Below are 23,313 nucleotides of genomic sequence, written 5' to 3'. Positions count from 1 at the left end.
TGAAAACATTACTTTTTTTTTGAGATGGAGTGTTGCTCTGTCGCCCAGGCTAGAGTGCAGTGACGTGATCCCGGCTCACTGCAACCTCCGCCTCCCGGGTTTAAGCAATTCTCCTGCCTCAGCCTCCCAAGTAGCTGGGATTACAGGTGTCCGTCACCGTGCCTGGCTAATTTTTGTATTTTTAGTAGAGACAGGGTTTCACTATCTTGTCCAGTCTGGTCTCAAACTTCTGACCTCGTGATCCACCTGCCTCTCGGCCTCCCAAAGTGCTGGATTACAGGTAGGAGCCACCGTGCCCAGCCCCCTCTTTTTTTTTTTTTTTTTAATTGAGATGGAGTCTCACTCTGTTGCCTAGGCTGGAGTGCAATGATGCGATCTCGGCTCACTGCAACCTCTGCTCCTCGAATTCAAGCGATTCTTCTGTTTTGGGCTCCTGAGTAGCTGGGATTACAGACGCCTGACACCACACCTGGCTAATTTTTGTATTTTTTGTAGAGATGGGGTTTTGCCATGTTGGCCAGGCCAGTCTCAAACTCCTGACCTAAGGTCATCTGCCTACCTTGGCCCCGCAAAGTGCTGAGATTACAGGTGTGAGATTACAGACCGTGCCTGGTCAAAATATGACCTTGTCTTGTTTATGCTGAATTCCTGCACCTAGCAGAGAGCCTGGATCAGAGCAGGGGCATAGTATATCTGTATTCAAAGAATGAGTGAATGACTCACACTACATCTAGCTTCTTTATTCTAGCATTCATCACAGCAATTGGCAGAGTATGTGTGAGTCTAAGTTCAAATTCTTAGCCAAGATGATCTGGTATAGTTCTACCCCTGGGCAGAATTGAGCAGATTGAAGATTGCTAGTCAGCTGATGGGTTGGCTCCCTTGAGCCAAGTGCTCACCTCTGGTTTAGTGTGTGGCCGCTTCCGTGGAGAGAAGATGGAATTTTCTCTTTCTGGGGAGTTGTAGGCAGGCAGTTGAAGCTAGAAGGAGCTGGCCATGTCGGGCAAATGGACTGACCGCAGAACTGGCCACAGAAGTGTCAGCTTGATTGGGGTCAGGGGGATGCTTACTGTCAGGGATTCGAGGGAAGGAGATAATGGTGGATGTGGATATAGATGACTCTACGTGCCAAAGAGGAGGCTGAGGGACAGCAAGGGGATACTGGGGGAGACCCCACCTCAATTCCCCCATCACCTTGATTTCCTCACTGCACAGGAGGAAGGACCCTCTGCTAAATGTGGCGAGAATGGTAGTGCAGAGAGGACTGACCTTGGGGGAAACAAGTACAACCAGGAGAGGATACAAATAGAGTATGTGGAGGTGCTGTTTGCAGATTTCTTTAGTAAGCATTCAAGTCTTCATAATCTTTTATAAATGAGAGCCAATTAAAGAAAGGTCTGTTTGTTTTCGTGAAAAATTTCCTCATTTTCAGCAGCCATATTCCCCTGGAATCAGCAGAAAGAGAAAGTAACGTTGCAGGGGGAATTGGTAAAATGCAGGAGCACCTATAAGAGGAAAGTGAACCACTGAGTCCCCATTTTACCTTTTCCAATTGGAGTTTGTTCTTTTCATAGCAAAAAGTAGCTTGCTGTTTTATGTGGGGGATGAGAAATAACGAGTCCACGAAGAAGTTTTTTTTTTTTTGTTAAGAGACAGGGTTGGCTGAGCATGGTGGCTCATGCCTGTAATCCCAGCACTTTGGGAGGCCGAGGTGGGTGGATCATCTGAGGTCAGGAGTTTGAGACCAACCGGACCAACAAGGTGAAACTCCGTCTCTACTAAAAATACAAAAATTAGCCGGGCACGATGGCGCGTGCCTGTAGTCCCAGCTACTCGGGAGGCTGAGACAGGAGAATTGCTTGAACCCTGGAGGTAGAAGTTGCAGTGAGCTGAGATTGCGCCACTGTACTCCAGCCTGGGCGATGGAGCAAGACTCCATCTCAAAAAAAAAAAAAAAGATTAACAGGGTCTCCCTCTATTGCCCAGGTTGAAGTGCAGTGGTGCAGTCATAGCTCCTCAAACTCCTGGACTCTGGTGATCCTCCTGACTCAACCTCATGAGGAACTGGGACTATAGGTGCACAACACAGTGCCTGGCTAATTTTAAAATTATTCTTACTTAAAAATTTTTTTTGTACAGACAGGGTCTCACTATATTGCCCAGGCTGGAGCGCAGTGATGCAATCTTGGCTCACTGCAACCTCTACCTCCCCCAGGTTCAAGTGATTCTCATTCCTCAGCCTCCCGAGTAGCTGGAATTACAGGTGTGTGCTGCCATGCCCAGCTAACTTTGTGTTTTTATCTATTTTATTTAAAAAAATATTTTTTCGAGACAGAGTCTTGCCCTGTCACCCAAGCTGAAGTGCAGTGGCATGATCTTGGCTCACTGCACCCTCCACCTGCCAGGTTCAAGCGATTCTCCTGCTTCATCCTCCTGAGTAGTTGCGATTACAGGTGCTTGCCACCATACCCGGCTAATTTTTTTTTTTTTTTTAAGAGTCTCGCTCTGTCGCCCAGGCTGGAGTGCACTGGTGTGATCTTGGCTCACTGCAGCCTCAGCCTCCTGGGTTCAATTGATTCTCCTGCCTCAGCCTCCTGAGTAACTGGGATTACAGGCGCCTGCTACCACACCCAGCTAATTTTTGTATTTTTAGTAGAGATGGGGTTTCACTATGTTGGCCAGGCTGGTCTTGAACTCCTGACCTAGTGATCTGCCCGCCTTGGCCTCCCAAAGTGCTGGGATTATAGGCATGAGCCACCGCACCCGGCTTGCACCCAGCTAATTTTTTATTTTCAGTAGAGATGAGGTTTCACCATGTTGTCCAGGCTGGTCTTGAACTCCTGACCTCAAGTGATCCACCCACCTCAGTCCCCCAGAGTGGTGGGATTACAGGCATGAGCCAATCTCACCTGGCCTTTTTGTATTTTTAGTAGAGACAGGGTTTTGCTAGTTGGCCAAGCTGTTCTCAAACTCCTGGCCTCAAGTGATCTCCCTGCCTTGGCCTCCCAAAGTGCTGGGATTACAGGCATGGGCCACTGCGCCCGGCCCACATGTATTTAGAGCCCTGAAATCTGAATGACTGTCACACTTGGAATTTTAGTTAATTTTTAGATAGTCCAAGCTAATAAAATGCTCATGCAGGTGGCTAAAGCTGAGTACAATTCTAGTCTTACTAGAGCAGTGCCTCAAGCTTGGAATCCCAGCTGTTCTCAGAATGTGGAGGAGTCTGTCTTGAGCCAAATTGGCAGTTGGACTCAGTTCATTATCTTTTTCTTTATGAATTTTAATTGTATTCAGAATGTGTTGATATTTAAGTCAGAGACTTCTACGTACTTTTATCCAAGTGTGTTCTGCTAAATATATAAAATTTAGCAAGAAGAGGTGGTAGCTTTATGTTGGCTTTTAAAGTCTATTGATAAGTGTTCAAAAGAAATGATACATTACCTTAGTTAAGAAGTACTAGATTTTGGCTGGGCGCGGCGGCTCATGCCTGTAATCCCAGCACTTTGGGAGGCCAAGGCGGGCAGATCACCTGAGGTCAGGAGTTCAAGACCAACCTAGCCAATATGGTTACCCCATCTTTATTAAAAATACAAAAATTAGCCGGTTGTGATGGTGCGCACTTGTAATCCCAGCTACTAGGGAGGCTGAGGCAGGAGAATTGCTTGAACCTGGGAGGTGGAGGTTGCAGTGAGCCCAGATCATGACACTGCACTCCAGCCCAGGCAACAGAGAAAAACTCCATGTCCAAAAACCAAGAAGTACTAGATTTTCCAACTATATAAGTCTTTGTTTTGATGGGTTTTTAATTACATTTCTGCTCTCTCATTGATAGTTTTGTTTCTGTTGTTTTTGAGATGGAGTCTTGCTCTGTTGCCCAGGCTGGAGTATAGTGGTGTGATTTCGGCTCACTGCAACCTCTGCCTCCTGGGTTCAAGTGAATTCTCCTGCCTCAGCCTCCTGAGTAGCTGGGATTACAGGCATCTGCCCCCACACGCCCACCTCAGCTTCCCAGAGTGCTGGGATTACAGGTGTGAGCCACCACACCTGGCCTTAATAATGTTCTTGATGTGAAACTTATTAGTAGCTACTGTTTGACTTTCTAGAAAATATTGATTAATAACCCTTTAGAGTACTGATAGGCATTTAGTGTTTGTCTGTTAAAATTGGAAGCTGTCTTGAAAGCAGAGACTGTGGTTTTATCCCTTTTGTACTCTTGGGTTCTTGTTACTGGCTCAATGAGTAGTTGAACAGATGAGGAAAACTTCATCCGTATGCCTTCCCCCTTTTCTCTGGCTTTGGTTCTAGAAAGGTGAGTCGAGTTAATTGGCAGGTGTTAGTGAGTGGTAGGTACCTGGGCCCAAACCTATATCTAGTGAGGCTCTTTCATCTCTGCTAAAGGGGGCAGCATATCTGGTTGAACTAATGCAAACTTCCCTGCTTATCCCACTGTGACTGATTGTTCTGTTTCTCTGTGACTGATTGTTCTGTTTCTTTAGGAGAAGTTTTTGCAGTATGTGGAAGCTGTGATGCTTTGGGAAACTGGAATCCTCAAAATGCTGTGGCTCTTCTTCCAGAGAATGACACAGGTGAAAGGTGAGTATGGAAATGTGAGGTTACAGAATAACTGTGACATTAACCTTATGATGTTAGGGGCTTTTAAGATATCTTGGTATTTTTTCTTTTAGTTATAATTTTTATCAACATTATCACGTTGCATAGTTTTATGAGTGAAATAATTTTACAAAATTTGTGTGGGAAAAACAGGTTCCTCTCTTACTGTTTATCCCCGCCTCTCAACCACTTTCATTTCTTTTTTTTTTTAGATGTATTTTTTATTTTTACAACTCAGGATAATTGAATATACTTTTAATTCTTGACTGGTTCTTTAGGTACTTACCACCATAATTAGTTAGACAGGGTCTCACTCTGTTACCCAGGCTGGAGTACAGTGGTGTGATCCTAGCTCAATGCAGCCTTGAACTCCTGGGCTGAAGCGATCCTTGTGCCTCAGCCTCCTGAGTAGCTGTGACTATAGGCACCCATGACCATGCCTTGTTAATTGTGGTTGTTTTTTTGTTTTTTGTTTTTGGTGTGGAGATGGCATTACTTTTTTGTTTGTTTGTTTTTTGGGGTTTTTTTTGGCACAAAGGTGGTGTCTGGTTATGTTGCCCAGGCTGATCTCAAATTCCTGGACTTGAGATCCTCCCACCTTGCTTTCTTATTTAAAGAAACATTTTAAGGCATTAACATTTGTCTGGTCAGTATATATTATTTTCTTCTTTTTAATTTTTTCTGATTTCTTTTTTTAATGGTAAGTACATATTCTTGATAAGAGATCTAATTTTTGTATTTGCCTATAAAAGTATTTCCTTGAAGTATGTGGTGTTAAAAGGAGCAGAGAGTGGAACACATACTTAGATAGCTTAGCTAATATGAAGAAATGTATTCACTAGTGGCATTGAATCCATCAGTAAACTTAGTATGGGCACAGTGGATGGAGAAAGGTGAATCTGGGTGTCAGCCACTCTTCTGCAGTTAAGTGTGAGCTTGGGCGGCTGGTGTCTGTAGGCCTCAGTTACCTCATCTGCATGATAAAGGGGTTAGCATAGATGAGTGGATGTCAGCAGAGGTGGCACTTACCCCACTGTGGATAGTTGGAAGTGTTATAGGTTTTCCTAAATAGCATACAAGTATATCCAGTGCCCGATTAGGTGATTGCTAAGGCTCTATTTTCCTGTAGAGCAGCATGTCTTAAAATGTGGCCTGTGCACCAGTACCAGTCCAAAAGACTTTAAAAAAAATCAATCCATGATGTGAGAAATACAAAAACTGAGAGCAAGCATTTAGAAATGTGTATAGCAGTTTGACTCCATGCATATCACTGTGGACACATCTCATTGAACTGGGTATGTAGATCAGAATATTGGTCACCAGACAGGTTGAGTAAAGCAAACAAAAAATGCTGGTCATTCACAGCAAATAGTTTGAGGAGCACTGGTGGTAAAGCAACGGAAAATAACAAAGGAAAGTAAAAAAATAACAGTAATGTAAGCTAGGAGAAAGAAAATTAAAAAACAACAGAACTCCCTTTTTTCTAGTTTGTCACTAGTATGACATATTTTCTCAGCCAATTCTCAGCTCTCCTTATAAGAGTTCTGTTGGTAAATAGTATTACTTTAATAGTATATATTCTTTACTAGTCTTTCACAGACTAGTATTTCCTTCAAGTGGCTATTTTTTCTTCGATTTTCAGATCAGCCACTCTGGTCTGAAGTGAAACCTCGTATCTTTCTGAACTTGTCTCTAAAACACACCCCTGCCTGTCCTAAGTCAGTTTCAGCCAACTTGGTCAAAAAGATGTGAACAGGATAAGACACTTAACAATTTTAAGAACAATTTTAAGAGGACCAGCTGTTCATATGTTGTGCATGTGCAGTGAAATAGAACTGATTCACAGGTAGCAGATAAACAGTGTTTCACAGGGAGAAGGGAGTAGATACACAGGAATCCATGTGCCTTTAGACAATATTCATGAGTTTTAGAATTGTGTTTCTTTGGAATTTTAATGTGCTCTGCATCTAAGTCTGCTGTGCCCCTGTCTTTCAGGGAGCGTCTTAAGCTTTCTCTTACCAGCTCTCCCTACCCACAGGCTCATGGCAGCTAGAGCTCTCCTGGAATTTTTTTCTGCTTAGAGATAACTTGAAGGTCATGGTATTGTTTCCTAATACTGCTGAAGATGTGGGTCACTTGTGGTTTCATTTGCCCTCCTTGTAGATTTTATGGTATTTTGGGAAAGGATATAAGGGCAATTCAGAATTAGGCAGCTGCACTAAACCACCATATGACTACCCGTCTTTCCTGGTTTTGATTTAATTTCATCAGATTATTTTGTCTTTAGTTCACCAAATAGTTCTGATTCTTTTTTTAAAATTTTTTAGACAGGGTCTCATTCTGTCACACAGGCTGGAGTGCAATGACACGATTTCAGTTCACTCTAACCTCAAACTCCTGGGCTCCGGTGATCTTCCTGCCTCAGCCTCTCGAGTAGCTAGGTGTACACCATCATGCCCAGCTCATTAAAATTTTTTTATAGAGATTAGGTTTCACTGTGTTGAGACCTAGGCTGTTTGTGAACTCCTGGGCTCAAGCTGCCCTCCCGCCTCAGCCTCCCAGCGTGCTGGGTATAAGCTACTATGCCTGGGTTCTGGTTCATTCTTAAATTTGCCACATTTGCTTAGACAAGTGGAGTAAAAAGACTCACTGCTTTGCCTTCATCTCTTGTTTTCATTTAGTGGTTCTTTACCAGGGATCGCATTAGAATCACTTGGGAGGACTTGAAAAAAAATACACATACCTAGATCCTGCTCCTGGAGATTGAGAAATAATGGCTGAGGGAGAGGCGGCAGCACGTTTTTCAAAGCTTATTAGTAATTCTACTCTGCACTAGTGGGGCTAGTTTCACATGCTCCAGCTGGCTGTTTTGTAGATGAGGTAGTACTGGGAATTTGTCCCCCCACCTTTTTTTCTTTTTGGGGTAGCAGAAATGGCAACTTTCTATTCTTAATTGGAAGAGTCCACCTGGAAACCTCTGTTGAAAAGGATTCTGAGGCTTATTGGGGAAAATTAGGGAACATGTGTCAAGCATTTGCTATTCTTTTTTTGTTTTTGTTTTTGTTTTTGTTTTGAGATGGAGTCTCACTCTGTCACCCAGGCTGGAGTACAGTGGCGCGATCTGGGCTCGCTGCAACCTCAGCCTCCCGGGTTCAAGTGATTCGCCTGCCTCAGCCTCCTGAGTAGCTGGGATTACAGGCATGTGCCATCTTGCCTGGCTAATTTTTATATTTTTTGTAGAAATGTGGTTTCATAATGTTGGTCAGGCTGGTCTTGAACTCCTGACCTCGTGATCCGCCCACCTCAGCCTCCCAAAGAGTTGGGATTACAGGCGTGAGCCACCACGCCTGGCAGCATTTGCTATTCTTGCTTTAAAGCAGTGATTTTTATTTATTTATTATTTACTTATTTTTTATTATTATACTTTAAGTTCTAGGGTACATGTGCAGAAGGTGCAGGTTTGTTGCATATATATACATGTTCCATGTTGGTTTGTTTAAAGCAGTGATTTTTAAAAATGTACATACCTTAATTAAAAAATACTTTATTGCTAAAAAAATGATACAATCATTTGAGCCTTTAGTGAATTGCAGTCTTTTTGCTGGTGGAGAGTTTTGTCTCAATGTTGATGGCTGCTAACTGATCAGAGTCGTGGTTGCTGAAGGTTGAAGGACAGTGTCAATTTCTTAAAATAAGACAGTGAAGTTTACTACATTGATTAACTGTTCCTTTCATGAAAGATTTTTCTGTAGCATGCAATCACCATAACAGATATAATAACAAAAAAGTTTGAAACATTATGAGATTTGCCAAACTGTGACATAGACACGAAGTAAGCACATGTTGTTGGGAAAATGGCACTGATAGACTTGCTCGACTCAAGTTTGCCACAGACCTTCAATTTGTAAAAAACACAGTATCTGTGAAGTATAATAAAGTGCAATACAATGAGCTATATCTGTATTTATTTTAGGAGCTAAGCTTGTATCAGAGTAAGGACAATGCCCTAAAACCTGTCTTAGCAGAGCCAGGTAGGGCTAAACTACTCATGCTGAATTAACATTTGGTTAATGGTCTATGACAGGGGTTCTCAAAGTGTTTATAAAAGTTACCTGGAGGTGGCCGGGCCTGGTGGCTCATGCCTGTAATCCCAGCACTTTGGGAGGCTGAGGCGGGTGGATCATGAGGTCAGGAGATCGAAACCATCCTGGCTAATGCGGTGAAACCCATCTCTACTAAAAATAAAAAAACAAAGTTAGCCAGGCGTGGTGGTGGGTGCCTGTGGTCCCAGCTACTGGGGACGCTGAGGTGGGAGAATAGCATGAACCCGGGAGGCGGAGCTTGCAGTGAGCCGAGATCGCACCACTGCACTTCAGTCTGGGTGACAGAGCAAGACTCTGTCTCAAAAAAAAAAAAAGTTACCTGAAGGCTTGTTAAAATACAGGTTACTGGGCCCCCACCCCCAGAGTTCCTAATTCAATAAGTCTGAGTAGGGCCTGAGGATTTGCATTTCTAAGAAGCTCCCAGCTACTAATGATGGTCTGGGACCATGCTGTGGATAGCACTAGTTTATTATTTGAAGCTAAAACTCAGTTACAGTAATGAATTGTAGTGAATTCTTGACCTTAAGGCAGCTGTTGAGTCAAATCTTTAGTTTCTGTTAGAATAACATAGTTCAGAGAAAGACATTGGCCTGAAACAAGATACAGGTTCTGACTGCTTGTCTGAGGAATAGCCAGAGCCTGGGTAGGACAGCTTAGAATAACGGATAGTCAAGAACAGGAGTGTAACTCATGTTTATCTCTCATTTGTGACACGAAAGCTGCCACCCAAAGTCTCTTATCAGCCATGTAACATCCCTCACTAAGTGGGAAGTCACAGAAGAGTCTGACTCTGGCTTCCACTTTTGTACAACTTGAATTTTCTGTTTGGAAACTTATCCTGGCTCTTTATATGGCTGGTTCCTTCTCATCATTTAGACCTCAGCTCAGACAGCGCTTCCTCATTAAAACCTTCCTTCCTTTTAAAAGCCTCCTCCAGAACTTGGTTGTGTCTATCTTCTTTGGTTATTTTTCTGTCTACCCACACAGCAAAGGAAGCTCTTTGAAGATGAGGCTCTTTCTGCAATATATACCCCTGTGTTCCCATTGCCTGCTACAGAGTAGGCCTGTAAAATCTTGTGTAGGAATAAATAAGTGATATTGGTCATACGTTTTATTTGAGGGCTTTTGTGAATTAAGAAGTCTTTATGCACTGTAGTTTGATATTGATGCTGCTGCTTTTAATTTTCTTTCTTCACAGCATGTTATGGAAAGCAACCATTGTACTCAGTAGAGGAGTATCAGTTCAGTATCGCTACTTCAAAGGGTACTTTTTAGAACCAAAGGTATGTTTTCTTTATCTAGTTTCCAATTTCTTTAGCACTTCCTTCAAAAGCAACTCACTTAAGTTTGAACACGCTCAAAGTAAAATGCATTTGCTTTGGTCAAATAAGGAATAGAACTCTTGATTAATAAAATTTACCAAAACCAAGGAAGTAGCCACTTCAGAGGCAGATGATGTCTGCCATGGAATTTTAAAAAGACATAGTAAGTATGTTCTGCAATATTCTTATGAAATTGGTTTTAATGTGTTCTCTGTAAGTGTGCATTTTCGGTAACTTTTGTAAACTAGTTAGGAACCACTTGCAGAGGTTTTACTTTTGGTTTTGTTTTTTAATCCTTATGTGATGTAAACACATTTAGAGAAGTATATAGCCGTTTTAAGTGAGTAATTAAAAAATTATTTCACAGCAGCCATCTCTTAGTGGCTGTGTTAACTCTGATCAAAATTTAATTGATTCCTTTTAGATTTTTTCAAAGATGTTATTGATAAGACCCCTATCTTTTCTGGAGGCCTTTGGCATATCTATTCTAAATTTGCCTGTTCACAATTCGTTATTTTGGGATTGTTTTCATATTCAGAAAAGAAAAAAAGTTAATCATTTTCCTTTTATTCTAAAGATACTTATTTGCTGAAAGGATTCTTTTCCTTCAGACTTTTACATTTGACACCCTTGGGCTGCATATGAACAAGGGTTTAGGCAGGGGTCTAGGAAACAAATCATGGATTAGCTCTTGTTAAAAAATGTATTTCCTTTGGGAGTCATTAAGTGTTTTTGTTACATGTGAAAAATGCAAGCAGCCACTCTTACCTCGTGCTCTTAGCCACCATTATACAAAGAAAAGAGACAAAATGACAAAAAATGACAAACCCACTTTAGCTGTCTTTTGCACCTATTACGTTTCTTGTTCCAAGAATATTTTGTGAATACCCAGTAATTGAACTTAAATTACATTGTGGTTGATCATTGTGTTGGCTTTTCTTGACAATAGTTTCACTTTAACTTAAGAAAAGGGCATCTCATTTATTTGGCATGGGGTTATGCATCATGGTAAAGTTCTTTAGTATAACTTAAGCAACCGTGTGTAGATACATAGGTCATAGATATGGAAAGTTTACCTGAGGATCCTGGTATATGAAATTTAGCTTTGTAATATGTGAAACCAACCAAATTTTACTTAGGGGAGTTTGGATGAGAAAGATGATAATGAGTTCTTTGGGCATAGTTTTCTAAAGTAAGACTATTGTCAACACAGGTCAAATTAAGCCAACCTAAGTATTTATCCTCTTCATTGAAAATGTTACCAAAAGCAGCAGATCAGTCCAAAATACCTTTTGAAGAAATTGGCAAGAAGTCTGCTTAACAGTAAAAACAAGTTTTTCTCCTTGTAATACTTGCAAAAGTTCACAGTATGTGTTGGTGAGTGTGTTTCTTTAAGTAGGTGCTCTGTATCGTGTACACATGTACCGTGTGATGCAGGGGCTGCCATGGTAAGTATGTTTTTCATGGAATCGAGTACATAGCTACATAAAATCCCATGCATATGGCTACAGTTTTTTTCTCCACATGCCAGCTTAATGTGACACTTTTAAAAAGTTGGTGGCGCTTTTTAAATAAAACATTTTTAATAGAAGTATTATGAAACTTTGTCTAGTTGTACATTGTCAAATAATAGAAGTAATGTGCAAGGCATCTTAAATTGTGAAATGATGTAAATTATTGGAATACATAATGTTACGAATATAAAGAATGATAGGAAAACAAATAATGAAAGCATTAAAAAGCTGAAATGGGAGAAAGGTTAATTTTACTGTGTTGAAAGTTTTAGGAGGTAATCTACCCAGGCAGTTTTGGAACCAAAGCTAAAAGTTTTGCGATTATGGACAAGCCAGTTGACCTTTAGGCTTTAGCCTCCTCATCTGTAAAACAAAAGGTTTGAACTACAGATTTTTAGATCCTTTCATTGCAAAATTTTATTGAGTAAATGAAATTTTACCATTCATTTTTCTCCCATGCACTGCTTTTTCTGGCATATTCCTTTTAGTTTAGAAGAGTCCTGAAATCGTTTTTCTCAGTTTCTCACAATGACGTGTTCTCTTTGTGAATTAGGATAAGGTGTTAATGTGTTACATTTTAAAATAATTTCACAGATGACAAAACAAAATATTATCTTATTTGAACATAGCACACAAAAGTAGTGAGTATTCCTGGAATGAAAACATTGGTATGAATCTGCAGGTAGTCCACTGATGTCACATCTTCACCAAAGATACTTTCTGAATTAACATGTAATTTCAACTTTTTTTTTTTTTCTGTATCCACCCCTCTTTGCTTGTGGGTAGAATTAGGGATGTTTCCTCATAGTCAAATGTTAGCCAGTTTTTCATTGTATCCTTTGAAATTTTTCCTTCATTTTTGTAGAAATACATCTTTATTTTTCAGCACATATCTATGTTTCTAACTTTCATAGCTGCTAACATTCACTCATAATTAGATTCATTACAAACTATCTTATTTTGACCTCGATCTCCCTTGAGTTTTGTTTAAGTCCTTTAACAAGACAATCAGTCACCTGCGATAGATAATTATTTTCAGAATAGTCTAGTTTGTCATTTTGTACAATAGTTTATTCGTATCTAAAATTCTTCTGAATAGTAAATACTGTCAGGTGTTAACTTGAGATTTGAATACTCTCAGAGAGTCCGTTGGCCTAGCTTCCTTTGCTTTACTCATGCCTAGGTGACTGTTTCTTTTACTGGTTGTACTAAAAATGGAGATTTTTTTTTTTTTTTTTTTTTTTTTTTGAGACAGAGTCTTGTTCTGTCGCCCAGGCTGGAGTGCAGTGGCGCGATCTCGGCTCACTGCAACCTCCGCCTCCTGGGTTCAAGTGATTCTTCTGCCTCAGCCTCCAAGTAGCTGAGATTACAGGCATGCAACCACCATGCCTGGCTAATTTTTGTATTGTTTTAGTAGAGACAGGGTTTTGCCATCTTAGCCAGGCTGGTCTCAAACTCCTGACCTCAGGTGATCCACCCGCCTCAGCCTCCCAGAGTGCTGGGATTACAAGCAGGAGCCACCGCACGTGGCCTTGATTCCTCAGACCCCCTTTTACATTGTTTGTTTTCAAAATTGTGGAAGGAAAACAATCAGTAAAAGTTTTAAAAATTTGTGATATATGCAAGCAGTGATATTACATGGCTAGCTAATAATTTTGCTTGGTGATTTGTTAAAAAACAAACTTCCAATCTACATATTGGATAGTCTTATTTAAATTTCAGTGCTTGGTATGACTGAGTGATGTCAGTAACTGTTTAAGAAAACAATCATTAAGACTTATTCTTGTGGGAAGAAATTTTTAAAAATATTTTTGTTAATATACATGTTTGGAAACATTTCTACAGTCGTGTGACATTATGTATGCTAAATTGTGAAATAGCTCTACCAGTACTGTTAATGGAATATTGTCTTAGATTGACATCATTACTTTTTTCTCCAAAGATCTATCTCCCATGTTACTCCAAAAAGCTTAAAATTTTGGCAGACTTTTCCAGAATGTTTTCTTTCAGAACTGTTTCCTTTTCTTAGATCTTAAAGAATAAGTTATTACAGATAATATATTAGAAAGTATTGCATGTACAATGAGACCAGGATTAAAAAATAAATGAAAGGATTGCATGTTTTGGGGTTATCACTGAGATTTTGAATTTCCCAATGCTCAGTTGTTAGTTTTTATTTATTTTTTTGAGATGGAGTTTCGCTGTTTTTGCCCAGGCTGGAGTGTAATGGCTCATTGCAACCTCCGCCTCCCGGGTTCAAGTGAGTCTCCTGCCTCAGACTTCCGAGTAGCTGGGATTACAGGCATGCACCACTATGCCCGGCTAATTTTTGTATTTTTAGTAGAGATGAGGTTTCTCTATGTTGGTCAGGCTGTTCTCTAACTCCCGACCTCAGGTGATCCACCCGCTTTGACCTCCCAAAGTGCTGGGATTACAGGCGTGAGCCACCACGCCTGGCCTGTTAATTTTTTTTAAAGAAGTAAAGCTGAAAATTTAAGATTGCCTTCTAAAGTTTAATAAAGTAGGCTTAACAATTTTGGAAATTCAGTGTATTTTAAAACTAGGTTCTTTTTTTTCTATACTATAACAGTTTACCAACCAATGTACATTTGTAGTCTGAATGATGATAGACATAGTTCTGTCCTCAGTTTACCTGGCCCTTTGGACTGTTCCTCAGATATGCTATTCTATTCAAGTCTAGGTGGTTTTATGCAGTGGGGTAGTGGGCAGATGAGACTGGAGTTGTTAAAATTGCTACTGAAATATGTTCCCTATCAAATTTAATCCAAAGGACTATTCTTACCTGATTAAGTAAAGATACTGCTATCAACAGTCTATAAAGTTCCCCTGACATCTGAATTAAAACAAAACAAACAGTCTGCTATGCCGTTATCTCTTTTTGACATTTAATATTATATTCATAGCGCCCTTTTCTTTTTCTTTTTTTTCTTTTTCGAGACATAGTCTCGCTCTATCGCCCAGGCTGGAGTGCAGTGGCGCAATCTCAGCTCACTGCAGCCTCCGCCTCCCAGATTCATGGGATTCCCCTGCCTTGGCCTCCCAAGTACCTAGGATTACAGGCATGCGCCACCATGACTGGCTAATTTTTGTATTTTTGGTAGAGATGGGGTTTCACCATGTTGGCCAGGTTGGTCTCGAACTCCTGACCTCAAGTGATCTGCCTACCTTGGCCTCCCAAAGTGCTGGGATTACAGGCATGAGCCACTGTGCCCAGGCTGTTTCTATTTTCATGTATGTATTTGCGACTTTTTTTTGAGAAGGAGTCTCACTCTCTCGCCCACGCTGAAGTGCAGTGGTGTGATCTTGGCTCACTGCAACCTCTGCCTCCCACGATCAAGCAATTCTCATGCCTCAGCCTCACATGTAGCTGGGACTACAGTTGTGTGCCACCACACCTAGCCAATTTTTGTATTTTTAGTAGAGATGGGGTTTCACCATGTTGGCCAGGCTTGTCTCGAACTGCTGACCTCAAGTGATCCACCTGCCTTGGCCTCCCAAAGCGCTGGGATTATAGGCGTGAGCCACCATGCCTGTCCTATATTTGCAACTTTTGAGGTTTAGAAAGTTTGATATTTAAAAAACACATTTAAAAAATATTTCAGGAAAAATGTTATAGTAAACATCATCTAGAATTAATTTGATTTTCTTTTTAGTATAATGGATACGAAAGTCACCATATTTTTAAAAGAGCAATTTCACATTACATTTTTAAAAAATCTACCCAGTCTACCAATTAAGGTGAACTATTATAGCAGGGAAGTGTTTAGCTAGAGAAAAAGAGAATTTTATTTAGTATCCCAGGAGTAATGATTTGAGGAAATATATCATGCTATTTTAGTTTTTAAACTTCAGAAGTTTGAGGATTTCAGAAAAGAATTTAGCCTGGTTATTTTAAGTGACAGGATTATTTATTGCATTTAATAATTAATAATGTGCGTAATTTGTTACATATTTGTTATTTGGCTTATCGTCAAATTTAATCAATATTAAAATCCTATAGAAAGTGTAGGAGAATATTTTAATCCATTATTAATGCCTTCTAAAGATAATAGAGAAGCTTTTATGTCTAGGCTTTTTAAGAGTATGTATAGGCTGGGCACAGTGGCTCACACCTGTAATCCCAGCACATTGGGAGGCTGAGGTGGGTGGATCACGAGGTTAGGAGTTCGAGACTAGCCTGGCCAACATGGTGAAGCCCCATCTCTACTAAAAATACAAAAATTAGCTGGTTGTGGTGGCACATGCCTTTAATCCCAGCTACTCAGGAGGCCGAGGCAGGAGAATCACTTGAACCCAGGAGGCAAGGGTGCAGTGAGCTGAGATTGTGCCATTGCACTCTAGCCTGGGTGACAGAGTGAGCCTCTGTCAAAAAAAAAAAAAAAAAAAAAAGAGTATGTGTAATATAATGCCTAGAAAAGGGCTCAAAGATTATATGTGAAAATCTTGATAGTGATTATCCCTAAATGGTATGATATGGGTGAGTTTTGTATTTTCTTTTTGCTTCTCTGTATTTAATTACATTTATGTAACAAATAAAATACCTTGTAAGATTATAGTCTGAAAATGTGCTTCCAAAATGTGTATTTAAGGGTTTTATTTCAGCATATAATTATAACTAGTGAGTTTCTTTTTAAAAATTAAAGGAAAATTAGAACACTTAAATTTTAGTCTTTTAGGTATACTCAGGGAATCTTTCATGGTTACTCACTACCGCATATGTTATCAACACATAGCTTTATGTTCTTTTTTAGTAGGGGAGCTTGATAATGGAAAACAGTATGAGGAATTGTCACACTGTATGAGATTTTAAACTAAGGCATAAGAATGAAACCGGATGTTAGTTCCTCTTTTATCACACTTGCTCTTCAAGTTTACCTGGCCACATGTCCCTTCTGGAATTTCCCGTGTTCTTTAGAAACACTGGTTCCTATGATATGAGAAATCTTCCTCTTTTTCACTTAGTATTCTTAAATAAATGTAATAAATAACTTTATTATGGTTCTTTAGTTCCTTGAGTAGCTTGCGATAATTGCTCTTGAGTACTTGTTCCTACTATTTTTACTATTGTAGGCTTGTTTAGGCTTTTTCTAAATGCATAGAGCAGGAGGTACATACTTTATCTAGCAATACCTCATTGATGGCTGACATACCAAAGAAAGTATATATGATATTTATCTTAAGAATTAATATCAGTTAAAAATGAAAATTTCTTTGAAACAATTGAGTATTGTAGGCAGATTTAGGAATGGGTTTGAGACAGTTCTGTGTGCCAGTTCATCTCATTTTTCTTTGTTTACTGCCTCACTCTAATTTTCTTCCAGCATTTCATCTTGTTTTGTGATCTGGTACATTCCAGGCTTTTGGCATATAATATTGATAATAAGATGAATCTTTTGGTCTCATATTTAGTATAAGATTTAGGCCACAAACATCTAATGGAGTCATGGGTAGAAAATAAGATATAAGAAATTATTGCAGACGTTTAACTTTTAAATTGCAGACTATCGGTGGTCCATGTCAAGTGATAGTTCACAAGTGGGAGACTCATCTACAACCACGATCAATAACCCCTTTAGGTATGGGCATTAACTGCATCTGTTTGAGGCATATGCATAAAGTTACTAATATGCTGCACAATGGCTTAGTGGGATTTAATAAATTTTTATTCTAAAGTTAAGGTCAATGCATTGTCAGTGCTACAAATTTCACTGAGCATTTCATGGATCTTTCAAAACTGAACAGTTTTTAATTGCCTTTTAAAATAAACTTTATTAGAAATATTTACCTAGATATTTTTGTTTTCTTGGGTTAGATTAGTTTATTATGAAATATTTACTTTCATTTGGAATGGTTAGGAAGTTTATAAGATACCATTCTTCTTGACTGAGCATCCATAGCTCTATTTGTTTACTTGCTCAGGCTTAACGAACATTTGAAGAAAAAATTAATCCAAAACAAAGATTCTTAAATTTTTAACTTTGAATATTAATAGAGTAAGTTATTCTGTTTTTTCTTTTCGTCTTAATTTTTTTTAAAGAAATTGGTAAATACTTGAATAAACTTGTATGAATGAATTCAAATTTCTTAAATTCCCTATTGGCTATGCTAGAATTGCTACTTGGAAAGTTGTTTTCTTTTTTTTTTTTTTTGTCTTTTTTTTTTTTTTTCTGTAAGTTGTTTTCTTTTAAACACATTCACTTTTCTTATGCTTAAATATGGCATTTCTCTTCATACAAGTATTTTTGAATTTCTTAGTCCATATTGAAAATCCAATTTGAAGTTCACTTCACATACATTAAATTACCCACATGTATTCATCTATAAATTGACTCAGTGCTGAGAAATGTATCTTTTAGTTTCTAGGTAAAGTTAAAATTGAAAGATAACTGGATGCCAGTTTTCTGGTTTAAATTAGAAAGCAGTGGGAGTTTCTGCTTTATCCTGGAGTAAGGACACATCTCATTTAAACAGTTATCTCATTCCATCCTCTTTATTGGATTTTCTTTTTGTATGTTTTAATACATTTTTGATAGTGTATTTAGGATTTTTATGAGAGTATACTTAAAATTATAATATTCCCATACTGAGGTTGGAACTTACTAGGTATTGAATGTTTTAAAAAATTGTATTTTAAAGCATCTTGCAGTTAAATATATTTTATTATGAGAAGTGGGATGATTTTGTTTCTGTCTTTTAGAAAGGAATGTATACTTTTGAGAAATATAACTTTTGAACTTAAAAGCTGAAACTTACCAGAGAATCTTTATTAGGAACTGTCACATCCATTTTGCAAGTATTTCAGACTAACGTTTAAAGTAAACTGGGAAGGGAAGTAGGCAAGGAAGATAAATTGTATTTTACTCAAAGGGTGGGGTTTTACAGCTTTTCTCATTGAGTTGAAATTTCTGTTAGGAGAAGGGGTTGTGCTAGCGTTTATTCTTTTGGTAGTTCCTCACAGCTCTGTACATACAGGTAAGTTCACGCTGTTTGTAAAGCTTTTAACTGGCAATAGTCAATAGTTGGGATATGAGGAGAATTACATTTGAGACAAGTTCAGAATATGTACTACATAAGAATAAGCATTTTAATTGTGCCAAGACCTTTGGTTTGAAAATCAAGAAGGAGTTACCGTTGTCCAGCAACCTGTGAGTCTTGTACATTGGTTAGTGTAGAAGTTAATCCCAGTGCCTCTAGAGCACCTTTCTGAAGAGTTTTCTTTTTCTTCTTTTTAACATAATGGACAATCAACGAAGTATGTAAGAACCATTACTGTTTGCTAGCCTCCTTTAAAGGGAATTCTTTATTGAGGGCTACAATAAATATGCTTATTCACCTTGGGCTGCTTTTAAGCTGTAGATTTAATATTATAAACGATCTTTAAGGTGGGTAATTTCTCAGTTGTTCATTGGGTATGCATCAAGAGTTTTAACTAAATTTTCTATTTTCCTTAAATTCTAGAAAGCGAAATTATTATTGACGATGGACAATTTGGAATCCACAGTAAGTGAGACTGACTTACTTAAATGTTTACTGAAATGATTGAGATCGTTACTTTACATTTCACTGGAGTTATATAGCACAGGAAAATAGAACATACAGTCATGTGCTGCATAACGATATTTTGGTCAAAGACAGGCCACACATGCAGCAGCGGTCTCATATGATTATAATGAAGCTGAAAAATTCCCTGTGCTTACACAAACAACAATGAAATCGTCTAATGATGTATTTCTCAGAACTTATCTTCATTGTTAAGCAATGCATGACTGTAGTATGATTTTGAAAATAGAGACTGGATCCAAAAAACAAATCCCTACTGTTAAATAATTAGTTTCTAATATAATTGTTGCACTTTAAAATGTTATCCTTTTGGTTTTTATTTGACTAGCAATTTCAGGTATATGATGTTATATAATTAAAAGTGTGTAGTATACTGAACTGCTAATGTAGCCTTTTACCTCTTTTATGTTTGAAATTACATTAATGTTTCTAAATATCTAAAGTGTGAAATGTTACACTTAGGCTAAGTTTGTGTATTTTGTGTGTTTGTATATCTGCATATACAGTAAAATTCAGACTAACCAAAGTGTTCTAGTAATTCTGGCTGAATGTTTAAAAGTTAGTTTGAGATAGAGTAGAAAATGCTTTAACTTCTGAATATGTTGAAAATGTTATTTGTGTACTTTCTGTTTTAGTAAATACTATATCCTGAGAATTCTAATTTTCTTCAGTAACTGGAATTCTTACCCCCATCCGCCCAGGCTGGAGTGCAGTGGTGCAGTCTCGGCTCACTGCAACCTCCGACCCTGAGGTTCAAGTGATACTCCTGCCTCAGGCTCCTGAGTAGCTGGGATTATAGGCGCCTGCCACCATGCCCAGCTAATTTTTGTATTTTTTTTTTAGTATAGATGAGGTTTTGCCATGTTGGCCAGACTGGTGTCAAACTCCTGACCTCAAGTGATCCACCCACCTCAGCCTCCCAAAGTGCTAGGATTACAGGCGTGAGCCACCGCCCAGCTGGGTGACTGGAATTCTTTTTTTTTTTTTTTTTTTTTGAGATGGAGTTTTTGCACCTGTTGCCCAGGCTGGAGTGCAATGGCACAATCTTGGCTCACCGCACTCTCTGCCTCCCAGGTTCAAGCGATTCTCCTGCCTCAGCCTCCTGAGTAGCTTGGATTACAGGCATGCCCAGCTAATTTTGTATTTTTAGTAGAGACAGGGTTTCTCCATGTTGGTCAGGCTGGTCTTGAACTCCCGACTTCAGGTGATCCTCCCGCCTCAGCCTCCCAAAGTGCTGGGATTACAGGCGTGCGCCACCGCACCTGGCTGGAATTCTTACAGTGTATCAGGGCTATTATACTAAACTGCATTCTTTTTTTTTTTTTTTTTTTTTTTTTTTGAGATGGAGTCTTGCTCTGTCACCCAGGCTGGAATGCAGTGGCGCAATCTCCGCTTGCTGCAGCCTCCACCTGCTGGGTTCAAGCAATTCTCCTGCCTCAGCCTGCTGAGTAGCTGGGACTATAGGTGAGTGTCATCACGCCTGGCTAATTTTTGTATTTTTAGTAGAGATGGGGTTTTGCTATGTGGGTCAGGCTGGTCTCAAACTCCTGACCTCAAGTGATCTGCCTGCCTTGGCCTCCCAAAGTGTTGGGATTACAGGCGTAAGCCACCATGCCCAGCCTGCATCCTCATTTTGGATGCTGTACTGTAGGAGTCAAAAGGTGGAAAGAGGGTGGGCGGAATTGTGTTTGTACTGACTCTGAATCAGAGATAAATTGCTGATAACCAGTTTGCTTTCCTGCTAAGCACAGGAAAGAACAGGCCTGAATGTTTTGGTTGTGGTTTTTATTAGGTATATATGTTTATGTATGGTAGAAATGAACATGCTCTGGCAGTATTTAGATAGGAATTTGACATCTTTTCCTTGATTTTGTTTGGGATTGTTTATATTACATCAGAAAACAGTGTACAGTACTTGAATAGCTTTAGTGTTAAGTGTTTTGGAGTCTTTAGTACTTCATAAGTAATATTTACACTACATGTTTTGGAGTGCTTTATGGAGTAGTAGTTTTTGCTTGAGCTGTAATGCATGGTCTCACTTGTCTTTTCTGCAAAAAAAAAAAAAAAAAAAGGTTAAAGTCCCACAATTATTAAGCATTCTTAAGTTAGGAGAGAATTTCTAAGGAGAGAAGTTTCTTGGTATTTATTTATTTTAACTCTGTTGATGAAAAAGCTTAGATCCAAAACAGTTGACAGCTTCTCTGGTATTTATGAACATTTTATTACCTATGTTAAGTAGGTGAGTAGCTTCAAGTTAATGCCAACAGTGTTGTCACGATCATGCAGTTTATTTATGGCAGAATATATAAATTTGAGACTATGGATTTGACTCGCTGTTCTGTTCTTACCTTCTGATATCTCACACGCCCAGCACTAGTGGCATAACTGGTTGCAGCTGAATATCTAAAGTGACGCTTTGGAAGTGTAACAGTGATCCCTAGTAGAACAATTGCTAGGTTAGATGCTATCTTGTACCATGTGCTCTTTCTGAAATAGATTTTTATTATTTTAGTCATGGATTCAATACGAATATTTTAATTTATTTGTGTTGTGACAGCATAGCTAATTATTAATATTCATTTAATTTTTCCCCCTACTTCATATAAAAGTTATATTTTAATGAAGAATTTAAGACTACCTGTATATTTGCTTTGGGGAGAAGAGTACCAGTGTTATGTAACCTCAATGTATTATTACAGTGTGAATGTGGGCAGGGCGAGGTGGCTCATGCCTGTAATACCAGCACTTTGGGAGGCCTGAGGAAGGCAGATCACTTGACGTCAGGAGTTTAGGAGTTTGAGACCAGCTTGGCCAGCATGGTGACACCCTGTCTCTACTAAAAATACAAGTCAGCTGGGCATGGTGGGCGCCTATAATCCCAGCTACTTGGGAGGCTGAGGCATGAGAATCTCTTGAACCTGGGAAGTGGAGTCTGCAGTGAGTTGAGATCGTGCCACTGCACTCTAGCCTGGGCAACAGAGCAAGACTCTATCTCAAAAAAAAAAAAAAATGGAATTGATTCCTTTTAGATTTTTTTCAAAGATGATATTGATAGAACCAGGATCTTTTCTGAAGGCCTTTGGAATATGTATTCTAAATCTGCCTGTTCACAATGATTCATTATTTTGGGATTATTTTCTTTTTCTTTTTTGTGAGATGGAGTCTTGCTCTGCCGCCCAGGCTGGAGTGCAGTGGTGTGATCTCGGCTCACTGCAAGCTCTGCCTCTTGGGTTCACGCCATTCTCCTGCCTCAGCCTCCCAAGCAGCTGGGACTACAGGCGCCTGCCACCACGCCTGGCTATTTTTTTTGTATTTTTAGTAGAGACGGGGTTTCACCGTGTTAGCCAGGATGGTCTCAATCTCCTGACTTCGTAATCCGCCTGCCTCGGCCTCCCAAAGTGCTGGGATTACAGGCGTGAGCCACCATGCCTGGCCTATTTTCATATTTAGAAAGGAAAAAAGTTAATTCTTTTTTTATTGTTATTCTAAAAATACTTACTTGCTGAAAGGATTCTTTTCCTTCAGATTTTTACCTTTGGCACCCTTCGGTTGCATATGAACAATGGTTTAGGCAGGGGTTTAGGAAACAAATCATGGATTAGATCTCATTAAAAAATGTATTTCCTTTGGAGGTTAAAAAAAAAAGTGAATGTGAACTAGAATTATCAACGCCTATAGGTACTTATTGTGTTGTTTAAAAAAACATGTATAATAATTACTGTTCTTCATATTTATTCTGTCAGATGGTGTTGAAACTCTGGATTCTGGATGGCTGACATGTCAGACTGAAATAAGATTACGTTTGCATTATTCTGAAAAACCTCCTGTGTCAATAACCAAGAAAAAATTAAAAAAATCTAGATTTAGGTATGACCATGTTTATGTGTTACTTAGGCCATTTGTTTTCACTAATGCTGTAGATTTCAGATTCAATTGGTTTTAGCCTTTAAGTGTACAGTTTGGGATAATGTTACATATTCTAGTAACTACAGGGCTTTGTAATAGTGAACTACTTATCCCCGCTCAGATTGCTACTGTTGCAGTTAGTCTTAATTTCTACATGTAGAACCAGAAAACATTTATTTATATAGATAAGTGGTTTTCTAAGCTTATGTATTTTTATAGTTTCTATTTAAATTTTCATAGTGTAGCAATAGTTTGTTGTAAAATTGATATAAT

General features: G+C 39.0%; 1 protein-coding gene across 6 annotated transcripts in view; it reads left to right on the top strand.

Annotated features, from left to right (window-relative positions):
• The window catches only part of GPCPD1 (glycerophosphocholine phosphodiesterase 1), a 66,716-nt gene that overhangs the window by 7,798 nt on the left and 35,605 nt on the right, over positions 1-23,313 (top strand). For all 6 annotated transcript variants that reach the window (XM_034947610.3, XM_034947611.3, XM_034947613.3 and 3 more), the window contains 5 exons: positions 4,500-4,596; positions 9,916-10,000; positions 17,075-17,150; positions 19,033-19,074; positions 22,878-23,001. In XM_034947610.3, the coding sequence (XP_034803501.2) occupies positions 4,500-4,596; positions 9,916-10,000; positions 17,075-17,150; positions 19,033-19,074; positions 22,878-23,001 (424 nt within the window). The remainder of the gene's footprint in view (positions 1-4,499; positions 4,597-9,915; positions 10,001-17,074; positions 17,151-19,032; positions 19,075-22,877; positions 23,002-23,313) is intronic.

The sequence above is a fragment of the Pan paniscus genome, chromosome 21, assembly GCF_029289425.2.
Source record: "Pan paniscus chromosome 21, NHGRI_mPanPan1-v2.0_pri, whole genome shotgun sequence".
NCBI classification, from domain to species: Eukaryota; Metazoa; Chordata; class Mammalia; order Primates; family Hominidae; genus Pan; species Pan paniscus.
Note: the sequence above shows the minus strand (reverse complement) of the source record. Positions and strands in the feature narration are given on the sequence as shown.